The sequence below is a fragment of the Coturnix japonica genome, chromosome 3, assembly GCF_001577835.2.
Source record: "Coturnix japonica isolate 7356 chromosome 3, Coturnix japonica 2.1, whole genome shotgun sequence".
NCBI classification, from domain to species: domain Eukaryota; kingdom Metazoa; phylum Chordata; class Aves; order Galliformes; family Phasianidae; genus Coturnix; species Coturnix japonica.
In genome coordinates, this window is record NC_029518.1 from 2034870 (window position 1) to 2050079 (window position 15210).

At 37.5% G+C, this 15210-nt stretch overlaps 1 protein-coding gene across 11 annotated transcripts in view; it reads left to right on the forward strand.

Annotated features, from left to right (window-relative positions):
* Positions 1–15210, forward strand: part of WDPCP (WD repeat containing planar cell polarity effector) — a 131477-nt gene that overhangs the window by 72952 nt on the left and 43315 nt on the right. For 9 of the 11 annotated variants that reach the window (XR_004306520.1, XM_015856580.2, XM_015856575.2 and 6 more), the window contains 2 exons: positions 3162–3350; positions 6093–6216. Coding sequence is in view for 9 of the 11 variants with exons in the window: in XM_015856580.2 (XP_015712066.1) it covers positions 3162–3350; positions 6093–6216 (313 nt within the window). In the remaining 2 variants the exon portion in view is untranslated. Of the gene's footprint in view, positions 1–3161; positions 3351–6092; positions 6217–7344; positions 9811–11242; positions 11326–15210 lie in introns of those variants that run through there. The other 2 variants (XR_001553691.2, XM_015856584.2) reach the window with 2 other exon arrangements.

Below are 15210 nucleotides of genomic sequence, written 5' to 3' on the forward strand. Positions count from 1 at the left end.
TTTATTAGCACTTCTCATTTTAGGTGTGAAGAGGCTTTAAGAGAGTAAAACCGTAACTGACTGTGATTTACAAACAGAATAACAAGAGTAAAGGAAAGCTGGAAGGCTTTTTAAGAGTTATGTGAGGAGTCATTGGCTCAACTAAGAATAAAACCCCTGTGGTTCATTATCAGGGAGAACTGCATTCATTACACTCAAGCCAATCAAGTTTCAGTGGTGCAGACCCAGTGTGAGAGCTAGAAAACCAATCATGCTTAAATCTTCTGACTACCAATCCAGTGTTTCCCCATGGCAGGCAGCCATTTTGAGTACACTTTATCATGGAAAACTTCAGTACTTTGCCCATTGTCTGACCAAGAAATAAGGACGATTTGTCAATCTTTACAACAATCTATTTGGGTTTTTTTGTGGGTTTCTTTTTCTTTTTTATTTCTTTTGTGGTAAATATTTCCTATAAATCTAATGTGATTAGGAAGACACCTACTTTAAAAAAATGAGGTGTCTGTGAAGTTTTCAACTAAACATTGGAAAGTCTGCCTTTACCAAACCTTTACTATTAATTTTGCCCCTGCAAAATTAATGTCACCAAGAAAAACATTGGACTGATTTTCGGCTATAAACCTTTAAAAGAGCTGATCCAGTTTAATACTTTTATCCAAAATTGCTGTTAAAAATGTTTACAAACCCCCATTTATTTCGAGATAATTCTGCTGTATTGTGTTCAGTGGCAGTTTTAATGGTTGCAGAGCCCCCCAGAACACTAATTAAAACAGCTATTTGATGCTTTTGTGCATGTTGGCCATTAAAAAAACATCCTCTAAATTACCTCTTACCTGTCAAGCAGAAGGCACTCTACCCACACCTACCTTGCTTTTCTGTCGTCCTCCCTTGTGGGGTTTACTCACAACAGCTTTCCAGAAAGCACAGCTTTCCCCTTGCTATCTTTAGCACATTTATGTTCTTACGGAGGCAGCAGGCTCTCAGTGCAGGGATTTAGAGGCCTTTCCTGATAATTGCCAGCTTGTAAACTTAATTGGACTGTCTCCCTGGGCACAGTTCCTAAATCAATTAGGCAGTGATTTGGCCGTCATCTCTTTTTCCCTAGTAGGTTGCCCGGAAGCGCACCACCCAAGAGAAGTCAAGCATCCAAATAAAGGGGAAGTTGTTGACCTCTATGGCTGAAAGTTATCATTTTTTAAAATTCATTCTTTATAATTACTGTAAAATCTCTTTCTCTTTCTCTCCCTACCTTCTCCTCTGCAGTCCACCGTGCAAAAATATGCTGTTCTCTGTTGCATTCTGGTTTTCAGCTTTACCACTCAGTTTTCTATACCTAACGTGGAATTTCCACACAATGGGTAGAATTGCTGTTGCTGATTTTTTTTGTTTGTTTTAATATATGTTAGCGTCCATAGATTTACAAACTAATACACAGAAAATGTTCAAGGCAGTACTATAGAGTTGGTAAACTTTTTATTCTGTAGTAGTAGAAGTAATCCGCTAATTTGTTACGAATGAGCTATTCTCATTGGCATTGGAAACACCACTGTTATTGCCATTCCAAAAAAACCCCACCATTTTTGGAACTACAGCTATTGCATCATACATAGCATTTTGTTTTAATTTCTTCAAGCAGAGAAAGATCTCGCACAGATTACAGCTGGATGTGAGCCATGCAATTGATTCTGGACTGCATAGTTTTACTGAATCACTGTGTATGTGTGGCGCGTTAAGTAACCTCTCTCCTCTTGAAAGAGTTCCACAGTCCTTTGTTTTTAACATTTATAAATTATATCAACATTACTTTCATTTGTCATAAAAGTCCGCTGGAAAATAGATTTTTAACTTCCAGCTGCTGTATTATGCTCTTGGACAAGAGCTATGAATCCTGTGTTGTGATGTCTAGGTAGAATTATTTCAGGAAAACGTTCATTTTAAATTTACCCTCAAACGATAATGATGTCAAATATTTTTGTTGTCTATTGCCAAATTACTTTTTAAACATATTACAGCTTCTTGTCATTGATGTCAACCTAGACAGTGGATCATGCCAGACCTGGTACTAGTGCCAGTGGTTCAGTGCTGCTGGCCTAGACGGGTATTTAAAACATAATATTATATTTAATTAGCACGCAAATAAGTATTTTCATCTTCACTTAGTGATTTATGTGAAGATTTCCCAACTTGTATAATGCTTTAGAAATATTAAAGGAGGATAAATTCTATTGTAACAATTAGATATTATCCGAGTCATACACAGATTAAACATAGCTATTACACAGTACAATGTCCATAGTCTTTCACGTATGCAAATATTTACTGAAATACAATTGACAAATGTATTTTTTATATATATGTATAGAATAAAATTTAAATATATTACAAATATATACATACATATATATATATAACCTGGTAAATAATATCAAGTCTGCATTTGCACATTCTCAGTAGACTGTCTGACCCAGACCTACAGTCAAATGGGTTTTTTCCCCACATTTTTTCTCCACTTTTTTTTTCCATCATGAACAATATTCACAACTACACTTATGAAAATTCTCTGAGATCTGTTTTCTGTATATCATGTCTACATTTCTCTCTTACCAGACCTTTTTAACCCAACCATCAGATGGCTTGAAAATCCATAGTTAGTCAGAGACAATTAAGAGCATGACTTTCTGTGTCTTTCTAGTCACCTTTCCTACTCAGAAGCTGAGACCTACAATTAAAGTCTGAGAATTTGTTTTAATTCTTACTGGTCAGGGACTAACTGTAAAATCATGCCTTTGAATGGGGAAAGTGCCATTCATTTTCTTCCCTTACGGTAAGCATGGAATGCATGGCTTCATTTGTAACAGAATGACAATCTGGGAATGAGCTTTCTCTAGCATTTTAAATGAAACTTTATTACATGATGTATTCACTGGTGGATATTGGCCATGTTCAGTCTGCTGTCCATGTGTTGAGTAAGTCCTCTGTCCAGAGCACCCTAAATCTAAATATAATTAGATAACATGGAGTTCTATCACATACAAATTTAACACTGGAACCCATTAACTTTTATTTTAATCAACAGTAATTCTTTTTAACTGTGCTGAAAAAAAATACTCTATTATACATTCTCATAACACTATCTTCGGCTTTAATATTTCCTAAAAAAGGTGTGATAACAAGAGGACAGCTGGGCTTTGTGGAAATCATCCACCACTACATTCGCTATGATGAAATACATGAGGCAATTAACATCCTGAACACCATGAATTGGAACACGATGGGCCACCAGTGTTATATCTGCTTGAGTGCCATCGTCAATCACCTACTTAAACAAAAGCTTACACCAGACAGAGAAGGTAAGGGACTGATTGCACTTCTAATGTGCTTTTCTGGAGTCTGTAGATCTGGTAGGGTTTATATTATTTATATTTATTGTATTACACATATTATATATTATATATTTATTTTTAGATTTATTAGTTATATTTATTGACTGTATAAAAAAGGCAATAGAGAGATTCCAGATAGCCACTTGAACATAGTACTCCCTAATAAAATATATATACATATATTTCAATGAAGTCTGGATTAATGTGTTGATAGCATTTTAGTTAATGTTTCTACCAATAGTGATAATAAAATGCGCATTATTTTAACATATACGTGGTATAGGCATGGCTTAACATGTATAGCACTACCTTATATACACTGTAACTTTATTGTGTTACATAAATTTATCTTGTCACAGACCAATGCTAGTTAATATAGGCTTCAAATGCTTGTTATATACTCATACCAAGGCAGCACTGACTTAAGGAGGGAAATTCTCCTTTAACAGGATTTGAGTGGAATTGTTAAGGTGCTTGTGAAGGGTCACTCTTTCGCTACAAGATCCGAAAGCTTTGAATACACTGTCCTCTGCTGCCTCCTTTAGGATTACAGCTTTTGTCCTCGCAGTAATCTCCTGCCCCCCTGCAGTACTAGCTGGGGTCTCTCACAAGAACTGATGAATTTTAGGCTCAGCCTTGTCTCTGCTGAAGCCTGATGTGGTGCCTTCCTCGTGATTTGCTGTGTATCTTGAAACTCAAGAGACTTCAAGATTTGAAGTGTCTTGATTTAGTGAAGGTGTTATCCTCCAGTCTGGCAGGCAGACAGCTGGGGACCAGGCATGTTTTGTGCCCAGAAAGAATACTTAGGGTTCTGGTGTGTTTGATGATAGAAAAACTCCAGAGTGTCCTACGCTGCTGCCAAACTATCAGCTGTCACATTTGGGGGATCTGATTAAAAATTCCCTGCGTTGCAAATACAGCATATCAATTCTAAATGAAACATGCTTTTAAAAGGACCCAGGAAAAAGGCTGGGTTGGAAACTCCTGTAAAAATATGCACATTATAAATAGATGTCTCTGTGTTTTCCCCCCCATGCAGTTTCCTAACACTGTTTACAGCAGATGGAATTTTATTCTGTCCAGGAGTTATTCTGTGTGTATCTAACAAATTTGGCATAGTAATTTGTTTTCTTTTTTATTAGCGGAAACCCAGTGAGGCCTTTTATTGATAGTGATGTGGCAGTTATCCATGAGATCTTTATTCTGCCTTCAACATCAAGCTGGGCTATCTAATGAATCTGTAACTGTGCTGGTAGTTACTCATATTCCATGTAGGTTGGAATAGTTCTAAAGTACAAAACATGCTATCAAGGAAACAGCAATGGCAAGAGAGTATAGCTTGTTTTTGCAAAGGTACTGCTGTATTCAATTTTAATCTAAATTGACTGCTGTTTTGAAAGAAAATACCTTTAAAGTTCAGCTTACCTTACTGTCTAGATATACGATAACACAAAACCTAATTTACTAACAGTTTGCCTGTGTTCCTAACACAGTACTATTAGCACGTTTTGTGCAATCAAACCTAATGAAATAGAATGTAACTATGCTTGGAAATACCTTTATCACTGAGTGCAGAAATGGCTAGCTAGAACAGATGTTAATAACAACAAATCAGTGAGATTTTGTCTAGGTAATGAAACAATAGGTTGGTTGTATTTTGCTTTTAAAGCCCACACAAAATTCTGATTAGCAGAAGCAGTTTGTGTATCTGTCTTGAAAGGAGAACCTGTGCTGGCAAAGCAAACTCAACCTGTGACTTAGGAGTGAGACCTTCATCAGTTACTTTTGAATTTCAGTCAATTGTTTTTCTTCTAGAACCAAAACCACAACAGCTTACCAGACACTCTGGAGAAAATAATTCAATCCCAGCTGAAACTAAGACAGTTCTCTGCATAAAGGCTCATACTATATGTTGACTATCAAGCAGAAGTCATGTAGCATAAATATAATTATTACATTTCATCTCAACTAAGCATAGGACATGTTCAGGGGACACGAATATATGCTATGTGTTTTCCTGTATTATTTATGATTTTGTAGTAGAAACGTGTAGTAAAATGGCTCAGAGCTATACCTGTGGAGTCAGAAAAGTCAGAAAGTAAAGCAGATTCAACTTCTGTAACAAAAGGGCTTTATTTTATTGATGACAAGGGAGGTTGACTCTTCTGCACGCTGCAGGAGAGTCAAACCCTCAGGGTTTTTAGACCCTTTTATTTAAAGTTTTTGAAGAAGTGTTGGTTGAAGGAGGTTCCTTAGACCTCAAGGCCATCAAAAGAAAGGTTCTGTCACCTGCTGACCTAGGATATAACAATAATCCCTGAAAAACTGAACTTCATTGTTGTCTGCCTAAGAGGACATAGAAAATCTGAGATAATTTAGAGTTGATCTCTACTGGACAAACTTGTTCAATCTGTATTTTTCTTATGAGTCACTTTTAATTGTATGGTTCTGGTGAGAACTTGATGTGTTATAAACATTTTCATCTTTCTGACAGCTTTTGTTGCTCAGTCATTGTCAACTCTGCCTTAGAATGAAAGTTAATATGCACATTTGTGTTTGTACAAGCTGCCACATTTTAATTTCATCTGTCCTACAACAACATTGTGTTTCATCAGTGTTTGAGGAATTTGACTGACTGCAAACATGAGCAACCTGCTGTAATTGAAACAGTTTCACTTGTTTCATTGCTGCTGTGCTTATACTTCACAGAACAGCTTGAGGCAAGCCTTGGAACCTTTTATGCTCCAACAAGACCCCTCTTGGATACAACCGTGCTGGAGTACAGGGACCCCATCAGCAGATATACAAGAAGGTTCTTCCACCACCTGCTCAGGTGAATGACAGTTTCAACTTCTATCAACTTAAAATTAATTGCATATTTCAATAACTGCCTACTTTAATGTGGTTAACGTTTTCCAAGAGGACCACCCCTGAAAAAAATGCATTCGTTGTTACTGTTTGTTTAACTTCCACTTCATTCCTTTCAAGTACAGCATTGCAGATAAAATGCCATTCAGAGCGCTTCTGTCATCGATGCACTTAAAGTGAATCACACTTTCCCTTTTAGCTTGTTGGAAAGAAGATTGTGTGCTTCTGAGAGGTTTATTTTCACCAACTGCTTGCAGGTTAACTGTTGGAACAACTTACAGTCTTGGAGAAAACTTCAGGTTTAAATAGATGCAAATGAGAAATGTGAGATCCAAGACATTTTGTCTTTGCATTTTGTCATCGTTGGCCTCAGAGGTTTCAAATATAAATTTGTATTCCAGTCATTTTGAGTTTCAGATCTAAAAGTCTGAGCCATCAAAATACAAGAAAATGAAATGCTTCTTTCACCTGTAAATTATCCAACAATAGAGAAGTCATAATACCAAATTCAGCTAAAATTCATATTACCCTGATATATTGCTATACTTTTCCTTGTATCCTTGGTACGTCAATAGCATAAATTCTGATCTACTTTAAATATCAGCATACAGCAGTTCAATCTTTTCATGTGTTCAGCCACAACTACAAACGAAACATTCCCTCTGAGAATTATTAAGCAAATGAAGATATGGAGAAATTATGTTCTGTATAAAAACCCATGTGTTTATAGAGGCTTGTTGAGGGGGGGTCTGGATGGACATGGTGAGAAGACTTGCAGTGCTTTATTTTTCTGTGTTCTAGAATGATTATGCACATCATCTACGTATGCAAATCCAGGAACTGCAAGTTATTTTGATGGTACAATATATGTTTCTCCCAAAACTTAAAGGAAATAATTTATCCTGTCTTATAAATCTTTACTGAGTCTGAATAGGATCATCTTCCTGCTAAACGGGTCCGTACTCATGGGAAATCATTCTAAGTAGAAGAGTGTTCCAAATATCTGCATAATGCGTACCGGCCTTTAATGGAGTTTTCTTCATAGATGTGGCCACAATACCAGGTACAAACTCTGCTCTTGCCTTTGTCCTAGAAACCAGCAGGGAAGATTTGTAGCTGCCGTGGCCAACTGTAATGGCTGTGGGCCAGTTGCCTGCAGAGAACAGACTCGGAAAGAATGCCTCAGAGACTGCTGAGAGGTGTAGTAACTATAGTGCACTTATATCTGCTGGAGAAAGGTGTATTCCCTCTGACTCAGGATTTGCTTCAAAATGCTAGCAGGCATGCAGAGGCATGGGGCCCTGGCTGCGCTTTCAGCCCTTGGGGCTGCTCAACACAGCTGAAACGCTGTCTCAATCTCTCTAGCAGACAAGAAACTTCAGTGCCAGAGTGCTGCCTGAGCAGAATGGGACACAGACCAGAGATGTGTAGAAGAGTCTCCCCATGTCTTTTACCTCCTTTATAAAGCAGCCTTTGAATAATCTACTGTTATGGCGGTTTTTTGAAACAAATGAATGTGTTAATTTTGCCATTTCCCTCTTGTCAAAGGGATTTGTATTCAACTGAACCAAAGTGATAGGATCATGTGATTGCTGCAGAACAGATGGTAATGCTTAAAAGCTTATCTGAAAAGACATAATCTAAGTACAAAATGAAATGTTCAAAAATGGCAGATTTATCTGATATAAAGCAAGGAAATGATGTCCAGAGATGATCTTTATTTTATTAAAGTGGCTGTGCCTTAATTGGTATTTATTTCCTTTTAGATGTTTTCTTAAGTGACCAGAATGGTTTGAATGTAGGCTAAAGAGAGAGTGCTGCTGATCTGTTGGAGAAATGGTAAAGCAGCTGGGTGATTCTGGGAGATAGAAGGTCAGCTAGGCCAATTCTCCCAGTGTCTGGGAAAATCATAGGGAAGCACGATGCTCACTAATTTGTCTAGGCATGCAGAAGCTACAGCCTCTGCTGTTATATCCTTCTCTGAGGAGCCAGGCAAGGCTAGCCACTTCTGCCAATCTGCATTTATGAGTGTGGGCTCAGAACAGGAACAAAAGCGTGGAGAAAATTCTGCTCTTGCCATTTTGGATCATCATATCGTACCCATCAGGACAGTGGAAACTGAGTAGTCTCCTCAATACCTGTTTGTCAGAAATGGCAACTCAATGTGGATGTCAGGAAGGCTGCATCTAGAGTCAGTTACATGTTCTCTATCTCATGCCTTGTTATTCAATCCTTTCTCTTTTTTAACCATATCCACTTAGCACTAAATACTTGCAGGCTGATTACGGATAGTTCATGAATCTTTTCACAGTGAATTTGTGCTATCACATATGTGTATGCAGGACTAAACAAAGTAATAGCAAAATTAAAACTAGAAGACTTGAATGCAGATGCACTGTGAATTGTCCGTGCTGACTTGATGCAACACTAGGGGACATGTGTTGCCCTCTTGTGAACATGTCTCCTAAAAGCAAAATAATCACTTCATTCCCTATTGCAGCAAGAAATGGAAGAAACACAGTGCTTCCTAAATTGTGTGGCTGAGATTGAAAAAGTGTTTCCAAGATACTGTAGGGTCATCCACAATGCTTTGGGCTTCAGAAAAAAAGCAAGCAACATATACACAGAAGGCAAATGTAGGAGATTAGGAGCTGAAAGACACTGAGAGCCAGAAACTCAGAAGGGGGTTTGGAAGGGTGAGAAAAGTGAACTTAGGAGCATAAGCAAAAGATAAGGAAATAAGGACAAAGGACTAGAGACAGATAAGGGACCCACACAGAGTAATGCAAAAAGGTAGAGTGGGAGTGGAGATCAAAACAGAATAAGACAATGTAGGATGTTTGTTGGGCTGTAGAGGAGACCAGAAGCATAAGGGACGGACAGAAGAGAGTGGAGTTTTTAATACAAGATTAAAATATTAAAATGCTTGTATATTCCTAGATCTAAATCTGAAAAACGCTCAGATAAACAGAAGTATTCAACAACACCCCCCTCCCAACCTCCCCAAATCCCTTTTTTTTGAATGCCCCACCAATCTGCCTTAAGCCTTTTCTACAAGGACCCACTCTCTTAGGAGAGAAATATTAATTCATTCTACATGCTGAGACAATCTTTGACCTGCCTGCTGAGTCTGCCAAAAAGGTGCCAGTTATTGTAGTTTTTAAGGTGTGAGTGTCTGTACTTACTAGAATTGAGAAATACAGTCACCTTTACAAAAAGGCTATCCTCACCTCAGAATAATCATGAGCCAATGATTTTAATCTTTACTGAAAGCTGAAAGGTTTTATATAAAGTTGAACGTAACTGGCAACATCCATTTTCACATTATCAGTGAGATTATGGGCTAAGTATTTTTCTACCATCAGTTTTCCCCTCAGAATAATGAACGGTGTGATGGTAGATCCTATGAACCATGTGAAGGTGCTCTGTAACTACAGGCAGTGGTACAAGATGGGTTAGAACCTGGTGCAGCAGGCTGAGATGGGCATCATCTTCAGCTTGCTCTGAAACAGAGATACATATCTTTTCTGGTGTAGGCCCTGAATAAATAATATGGAATATCTCCAAAAACAGGTATTCAGTATACAAATTTAAAATTAAAGGCCTCTTAATTATATGCCAAAAATCCATTACAACAGTACATATGGAATTAGTAATAATTTTCACTTTTAATTCTTATATATAATTTAAAAAAAAAACAGGAACTGAATTATAAGTATAAACCTATATCTTAGGTGTTCCTTGCCACTTGAGCAGCACTTCTGTATTTTATTATGATGTCACTACCTGTAATAATATAATGCGTTATGTCATTATGTAAAATGTTGAGCAGAGCTGGATTTATTAGGAAGCCTTGGGGAGCTGTAACCTTCTTGCCCCCACCCTTTTGTTGTGCGCTGCCTACTAAGTTTATTTGTGTAATGGGGGAGTGGCTGCACAACCTCCTCCTGCTTCTGTGTAACAGCCTCATCTGGCCGTGTACAGAACATGGAATGAGATGGAATAGTTTTTCATTCGTTAACTATGGCATCGCTGACTCATGGCTTTGCTTCACTCTAATCAAGCATTCATAAATTGTGCTTGCCGTATTTTCTAATGCATGAAATTATCTTGCTTGTTTGACACACACACACAGGCACAAACACATGCCTGCCCTGTTTTATTCAAACTTTTCTGCCTCTTCCAAACAGACAGTGGAAAAATATAACATAGCATGAGCTGGAAGCAAAGGCTGGATTGGCAAGTAAAGGCTGAAATGCAGTTGGGAAGGTGGAAAATAAGAATTAGAATGTGCAGCTCCTTGTTTCTTCTGTTTTGTTCATGTGTTTCTGAATATACAATTTAAGGAACTGTTTTAGTTTGTCTTTTCTTGGAAAAACACTAAAAGCAAAATGATTTGGAGCTTATCATCTGATAATTCCATCATCCATCCCTTTTCCACCAGCTTCAAGGACAAATACAATTCCTCATGAAGCAAAGCTCTATTCTAAATACCAGGATAATGTGTTTGTCTTTTTCAAGAGTAAAGTGTAGCTCTGATCACATCTACTGACATAATTTTAAGTATATTCACAGAAATATTCTGCTCTGTCTGAGTTTAAAATTGAAAACGATGTGTTTCCGCTGTTACTGGTTTTGTTCCTTCACAAACCTTCTCAGAAGTGTTGTGTACTCTTCCCAGTGTTCAGTGTGAGATACTACTGCTTAAATGCAAAGAATTGAGCTACATGCTGGGCAGAACATTCATGAAGTGCAGGAGGTGGAAAAAGTAGGTGATCCTTAGCATCAAGGGATGTCTGCTTCTAACCAGTACTAGGTTTTGTGAATCACTTTGCTATTCAAGAGTTGTGAAGTGCTTTGCTATACTACCTAACATGACTATTTGATGTAGTTATTACTTACTTCCAAGACAACCTTTGGGAAACTAAAATAGAGCTCTTCCCCTATGCTGCAAGATCACTTACACAGTATGAACTAACCCTTTGTAACAGGTTCTTGCGTCTCTAACCTGCAATCTGCAAAGATGGTGTGCGCCGTGAGTGTTCCATCCTAAACAGAACCCCCAAATAAAAAGGTGAGAAAATGCCTAAACTTCATAATAATTTCTCATTCCATTTGCTGCCAACTGTATGGAAGTGAGGGACAAAGTCAGCAAAGAGCTTTTATGATCCTTTTAAAGAGCACCCTAAAAGTGGAATCTATAATTATATTGGTACATAGTGTGTCACTAAATATGTATAAACATTAATGATGACATGGTTCAGGACTGAGAATGTCTTTTATATTCATAAGGTAACCTATTAGGCATTAAATTATGCCTTCAGATAAAATGACCACTGTTGTCAGTCAGGTTCTCTATGGTGGCCACATGAGCGGAATTCATCTCCACAGGAGTTAGTTCAGTAGCAGTATTCTGACTAAAGTAGCACCTTCTGGAGAGAACTTTGAAGAGTCATTTTTTGTCATCTTGCCAGAACGATCAAAACCAAAGGTTTTCGTATTTCCATGGCACTGATAAATGAGAACTTCAATGGCTGTGATGGACCTGCATATGAATAGATCCCCTGGTCATGCTTCTTGACCCGTTTGTGAAACATGAAATAAAGCCACCTATTCAATGGAACTAGATAATTTTTTAGTTAAAGAAATATTTAAATCTCAGGAAAAGTTTAGAATAGCTTTCTTCAGTCCTGTGTTGCTAATGATTTTTTAAAAAATTATTATTATTTTTAATTGAACCACCTCCACAACATGTTTCATTTTCAGTTAGATATTTAGGTGCCACAGGAATGGCTTCAATTCTAGTGACAATTACAATGTAAGAAATATTGAGCAAAGTATCAGGAAAAACATGCAAATAACATGACATCATTGCTTGGGAACAAAATCCCTTGAAGAAAAAAAAAAGAAAACTCCATCAGAGATCTGGGCAAGATATTCTGCTGAACCAAATAGATGACATTGCTTGGAAGATGGGACAAGTGGCCCTTTTGGCACACTTAGAACAGTCCCAGAGCTACTCTGCAATGGACCAACTTTCCCCCAGCCACCAACTGACTTGGTGATCCCAGTATCAGAACTCTTCCAAATCTCTGCCTCATCCCCACACCTGGGTCTACACTTAAAAAAAAAAAGGCTTTGGGCCTACATCAATTGTAAAAACAATACAAAAATATACCATATTCGTGGATGAAAACCCAAGAGTAAGTTCATACCAACATAGCTTCATATTGAAGCTGCCACAGTAAGCAAACCTCAGCTTTTCATTATATCTCATCATTTATTCCTTCCTCAACAACTTAGTCACAAATGATGTCTCCTTCTGGATTGACGCTCAAATAGCTCTTGAAGTTCTGACCAGGAATTTTATCTTATGCTGCTGTTTGTTTGTTTGTTTTTTCTTCCTTGCAGTCTTCCCACATTGATTCATGTTTCATCTCTTTACCATGATGTTTTCCTTCCATTCATCTTCAGAGCCTTCCTGAACCTCACTATCACAGTTCATTTCCTTGTGTGTGGACTATCTGACAGTATTCTGTCTTAAGCTCTGCTTGTGAGATCAGAACAGAACATACCTTGGCATTCTGTTATCTCTTTCTTGTGTGCAAAAATTGCCTGTTTGGTTTTCTTTTTTCCCTTAAAAGAGCCTCATTTTTCTTAGTTTTCTCCCTCTTGCATTCAGTGTCCTCCAAGAAGTGCCAATTAACAGTCATATAACCCTAGACTCCTGTCCTCAAATGCAGAGCTCCATTTTATTTCTCTTAAGAACTTCTTAAGGATAGGGTACAATAAGTAAAATTTAAAGCAAAAGTCAGCAATAGTCAATTGTCCAATAACTGAATGTAGCATCCTGGGAGTTCACCTCACCTGTCTGAACTCAATCATGTAGCATCTGGATGTTCTACGCACTCATCTGCGCTGTGGTTAGCAGAAGGATGTGAGCACCCAGAGGATGAGTAATCCCATTGAAGGAAGATATCTATGATAAGCATGAAGAATCAAATGTCTGCCTATCTCTGTCAATTAACTATAAAGGAAACCTACCTGATCAGCCATGTAAAAATGAGCTATTTGAAGATTAATGAAATGATTTGCACTGCAAATGTCTAGCTCCTGTATCTCATTATTACTGGTTAGTTAACAGAAAGAGAAGTGCTCAGGTATAGCTCTGTAATAGAAGGAGAGAGGTAACAAAGCCTAACAAAAATATTTGAAGAAAGGTTCACAGAAAGATACAGAAACCTGGTAGGCTCACAGGTCTCTTTTGAAATCCCCTTCTAACTAGTTGACCAGGATAAGAGTGGGCAGGGGCGTTTCTTTTCACAACCGTTGAACCATTGAAGACCTTTTTGGAATGTCTCTCACCAAAATGTCTTAAAAACATGAAGATACCAAAGGGTAAGAGAACCCTTTTCCAGATGGGTAATTCATTATAAGGTAAGAAACAGAGTAAAAGATCAGTGTCTCACTGAGTAGAAGTCACCAAATGCAGGCAGACATGCTAGACATTTGCAGGACCTGTACACATAAGTAATGTGGAAAAGGAGCAAATAGCAAGGGGCCAGTATTTGCTAATGATCATAAATTATTCAGATTAGCAAAAAATAACAGCAAAATTACTTCACGGGACTCAGTAACAGTGTCAAAATAATAGAAATCAAAGTTTGATGTAAATAAAGTGAAGTACCTGGCAAGGCATGACTTACAACTTCATGTGTAAAATGCTGGAGCCTGAGATTGTTTGTGAAGAGAAGTTTAGTCATATAACTGATGGTCAGTTCAGCACTCAACACAAGCACAGAATGCCAGGAATTATTAGGGGGGGAAAAAAAAAAAAAAAAAAAAAAAGTAGTAAAAACCCAATGAACTTCATTTTAGCTGAATCATGAATCTAGTGTATGGTTTTGGAGTTCTATGATACGTAAGAGGATGTAGCAGAACTCAAAGAGCTATAGGACAGCTGGGGTGATTAAAGGCATGAAGGGAATGACTGAATAGAACTCCTCAACCTATAGAAGAGGGAACTGAGATATAGATGTATTAAATCATCAGAGTTAGGTAGAAAGAGGACAGTAAAATGACTGTTGCTGTTCTTCTAGTTCAAAAGGTAGGGGTCATCAAGCAAAACTAGCATATTGCAGGTTCAAAATGAAGTGATTTTTGACATAGCATATAATTAAAATGTGAAGCTCCTTACCACAGGATGTTATGGATGGTAGAACTGCATATGAGTTCAAAGGGAAAATACAGGAAAGAGAAATTGACTGAGTCATATCAGTGTAGAAACCACTTCTAGCTCAGTATCACTGAACCACAAATTATTGATGACTGTTAAGCGAAACATCACCATAGGCTTGCCCAATTGTTGTATTCTCTCCTAGGTGCCTACCTATGGTGCTATGTTAGATTTGTCTTTGGTCTAAGCAAATAGTCATTCTTACAATTTTTGCTCTTGTATGTGATATCCTAGAGAAAAAGAAAACAACAGAACATACTCATTAGTTTTCCATTTACTCCTCAAAATTATGCCCAAATTCACACAACAGGGTTCTAGAAAAAGTATTTTCTGGCTCTTCTTTCTGTATTTGGAGTTCTTTTGTGTGGAAATTGTACGGATGTTCCCACTGCATTATTTTAGTATAAGATAAAGTATTGGTATTGACAAACCTAAATAGAATATGTAAGTATGCTGTAACTGAGCTGTAACTCAACAGGTTTGGTCCTGCAATAGGACTTAATAAATAGGTATTTATCCTTAGGCATCCAGTTTTTAGGAAATATTGAACTAATGTATTTTCTCTGAGAATTCTTAGCACTAAAAGCATGCATCTTATCTAATATCAGGCACAAGGGAGAATTGGCCCTGTACCTAGTGGAAAGTCAAGGAGGAAAAGGATATGTTCTTCCTAACTTTAATACCAAATTTCCATCTGCTGTGGATTGAAATTGCAGAGATATC